We start from the raw sequence: 8,523 nt of genomic DNA, 5'->3' as shown, positions 1-8,523 counted from the left end.
GCAGTGGTCGCGGGGCCGGCGGAGCCCACGGCCTCGGGCGCGCTCTGGGTGTCAGGCAGGGCGAGCGCAGAGGGAGGACGACGACGTACGTTTCCGGTGGAACACGGCCCGGGCGGCAGGTGGCGCGGTGGTTAAGGTGCTCAACTCCCACGTGGCAGACTGGGTTCAAGTCCCGGACCTGGCCTGGCGGCTTGAAAATCGCAGTGGGTGCGTGTGCGAGCGTGCTGGAAGTCTCCGGAGCAGAATGGAGAGGGGATTGCGGTGTAGCCATGGGGTGGGGGTGATGTCTCACTTTTCCCTTGCCTCTCTCTGGCAAACGAGACAAAACCTAATACAGGAAATACTAGGTACCATCAAATATCCAAACATCTGGATATTCGGATCCCAGAAGGAGAGGAGAGTCAGAAGGGCATTGATAACCTATTCCATGAAATCTTGCAAGGAAACTTTACCAACCTAGAGAGGCACTCATAGATCCAGGCTCAAGAAATACAAAGGACCCCAAAGAGAATCAACCCAAGACCTTCTCCAAGACACATGGTAGCCAGATTGACCAAAACCGCAGAAAGAAGGTATTAAGATTGCCAAGAGAGAACTGGCAAGTTATGTACAAAGGATATCCCATCAGGCTCACAGCGGACCTCTCATCGGAAACATGCCAGCGAGGAAAGAATGGGAAAATACATTCAAAGTGTTAAGGGAAAAGCAAGTTCAGCCAAGAATACTGTACCCGGCAAGAGTATCTTTCATGTGGGAAGAAAAGACTAGAACATTCTCAGATAAAACCTGAAAGAATTTACCAGCACCAGATCAGATCTCCAAGAAGTTCTCAAGGGAGTGCTATGTCAGGAAAATTAAATACAGACGCACAGAAATAAGAGTTCAAAAACTAAGAAAACAGCCAACCTAATTGTAGGGACAAGTCTAGCATTGAATTTTATATCCCAGAATTTAATCAGTAAGATGGAACCACAACAGAAGATAGATTAAGTACATGAAACTGAACTGGTGAAACAGAATTTTATGACTTTTGATTAAACATTGCTGATCTTTTGGGACCCGCAGTTGGCAGAATGGCTATGTCGCTGCACTCCCATGTAGTTGTCCATGGTTTGAGTCCCAGACTCAGTGCTTAACCTCACACTGGGCACGTGTGCATGTGTGCCCAAGAGCCCGGGAGAATAGAAGGATTTTTGCCCTGCCTTGAGCTGCCGATAGGTTCATGCACCTACTATTTGAACAGAATTGTTATCTGTTTCCTTAAGTTTTAAGCAAAGTTTCTTAGCATTTCTCTGATTTATTAAAGCTAAAACTGCTTTTCTTGAAGTTAAAAAATATATTAAAAAATACCTGCTTAATGACCATAGTAAGCCATATGGCATCAGCTAGGTGCTCCTTTGTCATTCATTCTACTCAGTGTTTCATGCGTAAAGTCAGACGTGTGTTCACAGATATGTATATATCAGTTGCACTTGCTATTGAAAGTAGTTGAGTATTTAAGACATTTCGTGAACCAATAAAATGGGGAGAAGGACTGGCAGGAGGCGTGGTGGTTGAGGGCACTGGACTCCCACGTGGCTGACCTTGGTTCAAGTCCTGGACCTGGTGACTTGCTTTCTCACTTTCCTCTTTCTCTTGCTCGCTCTGTCCCTCTCTGGTCAAATTAAAATGAATGAATGAATAAAAAATAAAGTTAAATTTAAAAATAAATAAAATGGGAAATAAAGAAATGGAAAACCCTAACTGTAGACAAAGAGGTAGTGTGGAGGGGGGTGGGAAATGGGGAAATACGTGCGTACATATACGTACATGAAAGTAGAAGTGGGAAATCACTGATGAGAACGTGCATGATTAAGCCACTATGCAGTATATTCTGGATGGGAAATCACATTTTGTATGCTGTGACAATGCTCAGTGAATGAATGTTAATGAATTAAAAATTTTAAAATGTTTTTTAAAAAAGACAGAAAAGAAAGCACAGCCCCCACCTGCAAGATGGCAAAGGCACCCCCTGTGACCCGGTAACGCGGGGCCCTGCAAGACTGGAGGCCGTGTGGCTGGCGCAGGGTCCGGCCCACAGGTCCCAAGTGGCTGGGCACAGGTACCCAAGACACTGACAAGCCTCTGGGCAGGGCAAGGGGCTCATGGCTGACCAGGCCCTGTGGGGGCTTTCTCAGTCTCTCACTCGTGCTCTTTATCATGAAAAGTAACATATCCTACTGTTTTACCAACGCAAGGCGCTGAGGGAGATGTTTAGAGATCCCTTCTAGTGTCCATCTGAGGCAAGGGGAGACCCTGTGTCCCTACAGCAAGCAAAACTCAAGGACACTGTGGCGTCCAGGAAACCAGGGGTGATGACGGGACTGGACACCTCTGAGTGGACAGGGTCCTCTGCAGGAGGGAAGGCTGGTGCAGCCGACTGAGTACAGCCCCAGGCTCGACCCTGAGTACGCGACCTCGCATGGCAAAGGGGACTTGGAGATGTGACTAAATTGAGGACCCAAAGGCAGGGAGATTACCCTGGATCAGCTGGGCAGCCCCGCGAGTAGGGAAGTGGGTCAGTGAGAGAAGGTGGCCTAGTGACCACAGAGGTAGGCAGTGCAGGGTTACAGCCTCAAGCCAGGGAGTGTCTGGAGCCACCGAGAGCCGGAAGGGGCAGGAGGGGCCCTCCTCTGGAGCCTCTGGAGGGAGCAGGGCCTGTACACCTTGACTTCAGCCCAGCGATGCCGACTGGGCTTGTGGCCCGAGAACAGGACCCTAAGCCGCCAAGCCGTGGTGCCTCACTGCAGCGTCCGGGACATGTGGTCCCAGAGGACTCAGGCAGAGCCGCTGCCGTGGAGTGGCTGGTGGCAGTGCAGTCCACCACTCCCAGAGGTGTGCCACTGTCTGTCTGCACCTTACCGGGACCCTCACATGCCAGGTCTTCAAAATGTGTGGAGACGCGCATTAGGAAACAAGTGTGTGGGGTTTCACCTTTTTGGCACCGAAATAAACATACCTTAATTCCACTTTTCCACACTTTCTTTAAGGTCTTGTAGATGATACATTTCACAAAATGCTTAGAAAACTTTTTAAAAAGCCACCATCCATTATCCCCATTTCTTTCTTTCTTTTTTTTTTTAAAAGAATTATTTTATTTAGCTTTGCATATTTATTTATTTTAATTTGGCTAGAGAGGGACAGAAAGAGAGAGAGAGAGAAAGCAAGCCACCAGGTCCAGGCTTTGAACCGTGGTTTGGCTATGTGGGAGTCCAGCGGCCTTAACCACCACACCACCTGCCAGCCCCGATTATCCCCATTTCTGAGGTACAACATGGAGTAGGAAGATTGCAGGGCAGAGGGCCAGCCCCACACGGCTCGTGCCCAGTTCAGATCCCAGACCCACCTCGAGGAACATGCCAGGCACACGTGCACGGGTGTGCAGAATCCCGAAGCGAGGAAGAGATGGAGAAGAGGCTGCAGTGTGACCGTACCCATGGAGTGCTTTTCTCCCCTCTCTGTCAAGCACACGTGCTTGCTGGCAGGGAGAGAAAAAGGTTCCAGGGCAAAAAATCGAGAAGTAACAGGCCGAGCCTTGGAGGTGCAGGCAGCCGTGTGCTGAACTGCTGGGCTGGAGCCTACACAGCTGACATGGCTCAGACCTCCCCACCCCACGTGTCGGCATGTGACCCCAGGAGCCTGACAGACAGGAGGGCTGGAGGGAGCTGCAGCCTGACAGACCCTGCCCAGGTCTCTCACGCCTCCCCGTCTCGCGTGTGTACGTGTGCGCTGTCTCAAATAACATGAACAAATCATTGAAAACGTTAAAAAGAGGCACCAGCAGATGGTGTAATGGACTCCCACATAGTCAACCGTGGTTTGAGTCCTGGACCCGGTGGCTTGAAACACACCAAGTGCATGTGCGGCCCTGCCCAAGATCCCGACAGGAGAACGGGGGAGAAGGGATTGTGGCGTGGTCACCCCCAGGAGCTGAGTTCTCACTCTCTCTCTCCTTCTCTGGCAAGTGCACGTACCCTCCAGCAAAAATCTTAAAACACACACACACACACACACACACAGTGAAAAAGAAACCAAAAGATAGAATTATTTTGTTTCTTTGTGTGTGTGTGTTTTTTTTGGGGGGGTGTAGAGATTTTTGTTTTAGGGTACACGAGCTCACTGGAGAGAGACAGAGACACTGAGAGGGAAAATAAGAAGTCACCCCCTCTTGGGAAGTGGCCACACTACAATCCTTTCTCCTCCATTCTCCTCTTGGGATCTTAGGCACCCATGCACACAGGCCCGGTGTGAGTTTAAGCCACGGGTCCGGCACTCGAACCATGATCAGCCATGTGGGAATCCAGTGGCCTAACTGCTACACCATCTGCTGGCCCAGGGCAGTTGCTTCTGAGTAGCACCAGGCACTGGCCTCTGGCTGAACCGGAGGTCAGCTTCTGCCCTGGTAGAAGGGCTGGGAGACAATGACGTGCCTGCCCCTCACCCCGCCCCTCACCTGGCTCCCGCACCTCCAAGGGCAGAGCGGAGCGGACCTGAGCTCTGGGGCTGCTGCCGCACAGGCAGCACTGGGACTCCCATTGTGCACTGCGGCCCCAGGCTGAGGCTGCACTGCCTGATGGGCAGCGCCAAGGCGAGACCTTGCGGGGTCACATGTTCTAGAAGCCAAATCTTTGTCCATAGGATTCAGTGTTTTTGAGGAAAAGTGTGCAAGAACCCAAGGGTCTGGAAGAAGATGGCACAGGGGCTGGGATCCGTGTACTGGGGCTAGATCTCACATGCCAGCCACAGGCCAGTCCCAGACCACTGGGTCTGCATGCACGTCCAAGCACTGACGGGGAAGAGGAGTGCAGGGGCACGGGCTATTGTACAGCCACCTCCCATCGGGGTTCGCTCTGTCTCTCTGTCTCTGCTGGGCACACGTCCTCTGACAACTTTAACGACGACAGCACAGGGGCCAGCAGGTGGCATAGTGGTTGTGGCACTGGGCTCTCACATGGCCGAACATGGTTCAAGTCCTGGACCCGGTGGCTTGAAATTCATGCTGGGTGTTTGTGTGTGTGCCCAAAATCCCGAGAGGAGAATGGCAGAGAAGGGATTACGGCATGGTCATCCCCTTGGGAGGTGATTCCTCACTTTCTCTCTCTCTCTCTCTGTCTGCAGCGAGCGCACACCTGCCCTATAGCAAAAATCTCTCCAAGAGCACAGACCAAAACATGCCGTTGAAGCGGGAGTGGGTAAAGAGTCAGACCTCACCATGGGAAGGGGCAGGGTTGGCCCAGGCCATGGCCCAGACTTGCCAGGACGGGGCAGAGGGGCAGCTGGCAGGGTGAGCCACCTGCCTGCCCGGGGCCACGGAGGACCTCCTTGTTACCTACCATCAGCACTGGCTACACGCTGTCCAGCACAAGAGTACACAGCAGCGACCAGCCCGATCACTTCACTCGGCTTCGCCCACGCTACTCCGCCAGGTCGATGACCTTTCTGTTTCTAAGGTCTTGGGAGCAGGGTGCATGCGCTCACTGGAGAGAGAGTGAGAAGGGAAGTGAGGAATCATCCCATCGGGGATGACAGGCCGCGATCCCCTCTCCTCCATTCTTCTCCTGGGGATTTTTGGCACACACACACACGTCTGGCACGATTTTCAAGCTGCAGGGTCTGGGACTCGAACAGTGGTGGTCCATGTGGGAGTCCAGTGCCTTCGCCATGCCTCCTGCTGGCCTGGCCAGTGACTTTTTTCATTTCATGTTCATTTTCTCCAGTTTTGCTAAAGGGTGTGTGCACTCACCAGAGAGACAGAAAGTGAGAAGTCACCCTCCAGGGAGATAGCCACACGACAATTCTTCTGTCAGGACTCTGGCCACACACACGCATGTGCCTGGCCTGCAGTGCTCCTCAAGCTGCCAGGTTCAGGACTCAAACCGTGCAGTTGCCCATGTGGGATCTAGCTGCCTTAACGTCTACACCACTGCTGGCCCAGCCAGCGATTTTGAAGGCTCTGGACATGGAGGAGCCCTGATGGGGGCGCAGGGGGGCCGGATCTCGAGCACACATGCATGCTGGGTGTTCTCAGCCTGCCTGGGGCTCTGCTCCCACAGTGGCTGTATGGGTTCGGGTTGCTGCTGGCTGCCCACCAGGTGGGACCACGCATTTATCTGCAAAGGTACTCCCTGGCTCCTTTGTCAAGACAAGCATTATTGGGACCAGCAGATGGCATAATGGTTATGTTCCTGGACTCCCACATGGTCAACCACAGTTCGAGTCTTGGACCCAGTGGCTTGAAATTCATGCTGGCACGTGTGTGTGTGCATGCCCCAAATCCTGAGAGGAGAATGGAGGAGAAGGAATTGCGGTGTGGTCACCCCACCCTGGGGTGGGATGATTTCTCACTTTCTCTCTCTCTGTCTCTCAGGCAAGCACACGTGCCCTATAGCAAAAATCTCTCTCAAAAAAAAAAAAAAAAAGTATTATTGAGCCTATCCTGGACATTTTTCTAGACTCAGTATTTTGAATAAGTAACTCCTCTTTGAGGGCGAGCCCTCTGCCAAGGAGATTTTCTGAAACACGGTAATTTTCCCAGAGGAACCGAGGACAAGGTGATGCACATCTTTTATTTATTTTTGGAGAGGTATTTGCTACAGGGCACGTGCACTTGCCAGAGACAGAAAGCGAGAAATCACCCCCCAGGGGGATGGCCATGCCACAATCCCCTCTCCTCCATTCTCCTCTCGGGATCTTGGGCACGCACACACATGCGCCCGGTGTGAGGTTAAACCACTGGGGCCAGGACTCGAACCACGGTTGACTACATGGGACTCCAGCGACATAGCCATTACACTATATTTTGGTCCCAATAATGCTTTTTTTTTTTTTAAGATAGATTTTTGCTATAGGGCACGTGTGCTTGCCTGAGAGACAGAGAGAGAGAGACAGAAAGCAAGAAATCACCCCTCGGGGCATGGCCACCCCACAATCCCTTCTCCTCCATTTTCCTCTAGGGATTTTGGCCGTGTACGCACATGCACTTGGCATGAGTTTTAAGCCACCGGGTCTGGGACTTGAACCGTGGTTGACTACATGGGAGTTCACTGACATAACTTTTACATCATCTGCTGGTCCCTTAAATACATAATTCTAGAAAGAAAGAAAGAAAGAAAGAAAGAAAGAAAGAAAGAAAGAAAGAAAGAAAGAAAGAAAGAAAGAAAGAAAGAAGAAAGAAAGAACGAACATGTGTTTCAAAAAAGAACCATTTAATTTTATTGATTCATTCATTTATTTTAATTTTACCAGAGAGAGAAAAAGCTACCAGGTCCAGGACTTGAACTGGGGTCAGCCACAGTGGAAGTGTCCAGCACCTTAACCATCACACCACCTGCTGATCTTCAAAAAACATGAATTGTTAACAAACTGAACTCATCTGGGCTTGTTTAATACCACATTGTGACCAAGGAAAGAGACCACGCGTGAGCCCTGTGAAGCCACCCTCTGCACACGGGTGGTGATGCGGTTCCACCTTTGGGCATGGTAAGGACCTCTCTGAGCTCATGCGGCTGCATGAGCACCTCTGATGTTTCACGCAGGCACACACCCAAGTCCGTTTTTCATACCCTCACTTTGGGCTGGCCCATGGCCTGACAGTTAAGAGAACCAGATCCCAGATGGCTGGACCACTGCTTAACCTGCTTTCGAAGCTTGGAAATCACTCTGAACACACGCCCACACGTGTCCCAGACCCCACAGGGTGGAGAGGGAGAAGGGTTGGCCGGACCACCATACCTCAGTTGGTACTTCCTCCAACTCTCTCTCTCTGGCAGTCGATTTAAAAAATAAAAACTTGCTTTCTCTACTCTTTCCAGGAAAAGGGGCCTTCTCACCTAGGTGACACGGCTCAAGAATTAAGCCTGTCATCCACACTGTCACCAGCAGATTTTTTTTTTCTGAATTCTTTTATTTTAATTTGACCAGAGAGGGACAGAGCAAGAGAGAGGAAAGTGAGAAAGCAAGCCACCAGCTCCAGGACTCGAACTGCAGACGGCCATGTGGGAGTCCATTGCCCTTAACAAGCCCCCATCCAGCAGGGTTTAAGAGTCTCCAGCAGGCAAGCAGAGAGTTAGAAGGAGCCAGCCGACAGGTCTCCCAGGAGAAAGCACACGTTACTGTGGAGGCCCGTTTCTTCGACAGCTGAGTTCCCACGGCCCTCCTTCCTGGCCCGGCCGTGGAGGTCTCGGGCTGCTGTCTGCAGAGCTAGACGTGTCTTTGGCATTCTCCTCCCTCAGCTCCTTGCTTGTAGCCCATTTGTACAAAAAAGTGTGGATTGGCAGAAAAATAGTCATATAAATCACTTATTAACCCCAAAACGTAGCAAATGGCATAGCAAAAGCGTTATCAAACCCATCTCGCACACAGGGCACGGGCGGCCGTTCGTAATAAACGCGCCCTGCAGCCTGAACTCGCGCGGGTCCGGGAAGGGCCGCGCCGCGTGGCCCCCGACACCTCGGCGTCCCGGGTCCCGGGTCCCAGGGCGCAGGG

The 8,523-nt window shown here is 51.6% G+C and overlaps 1 protein-coding gene across 1 annotated transcript in view; it reads right to left on the bottom strand.

Annotated features, from left to right (window-relative positions):
- Positions 1 to 4,575, bottom strand: part of WDR45B (WD repeat domain 45B) — a 49,356-nt gene extending 44,781 nt beyond the window's left edge. Inside the window, exons 1-2 of the mRNA XM_027770824.1 lie at positions 4,493 to 4,575; positions 1,989 to 2,124 (exon numbers count right to left, since the gene is read on the bottom strand). Of these exons, the coding sequence (XP_027626625.1) occupies positions 1,989 to 2,124; positions 4,493 to 4,575 (219 nt within the window). The remainder of the gene's footprint in view (positions 1 to 1,988; positions 2,125 to 4,492) is intronic.
- Between the last annotated feature and the right edge of the window lie 3,948 nt (positions 4,576 to 8,523).

Source organism: Tupaia chinensis, unplaced genomic scaffold (assembly GCF_000334495.1).
Source record: "Tupaia chinensis unplaced genomic scaffold, TupChi_1.0 Scaffold000159_1, whole genome shotgun sequence".
Taxonomy (NCBI): Eukaryota; Metazoa; Chordata; class Mammalia; order Scandentia; family Tupaiidae; genus Tupaia; species Tupaia belangeri.
The sequence above is the reverse complement of the archived record's forward strand: the minus strand, read 5'-3'. Positions and strand labels throughout refer to the sequence as shown.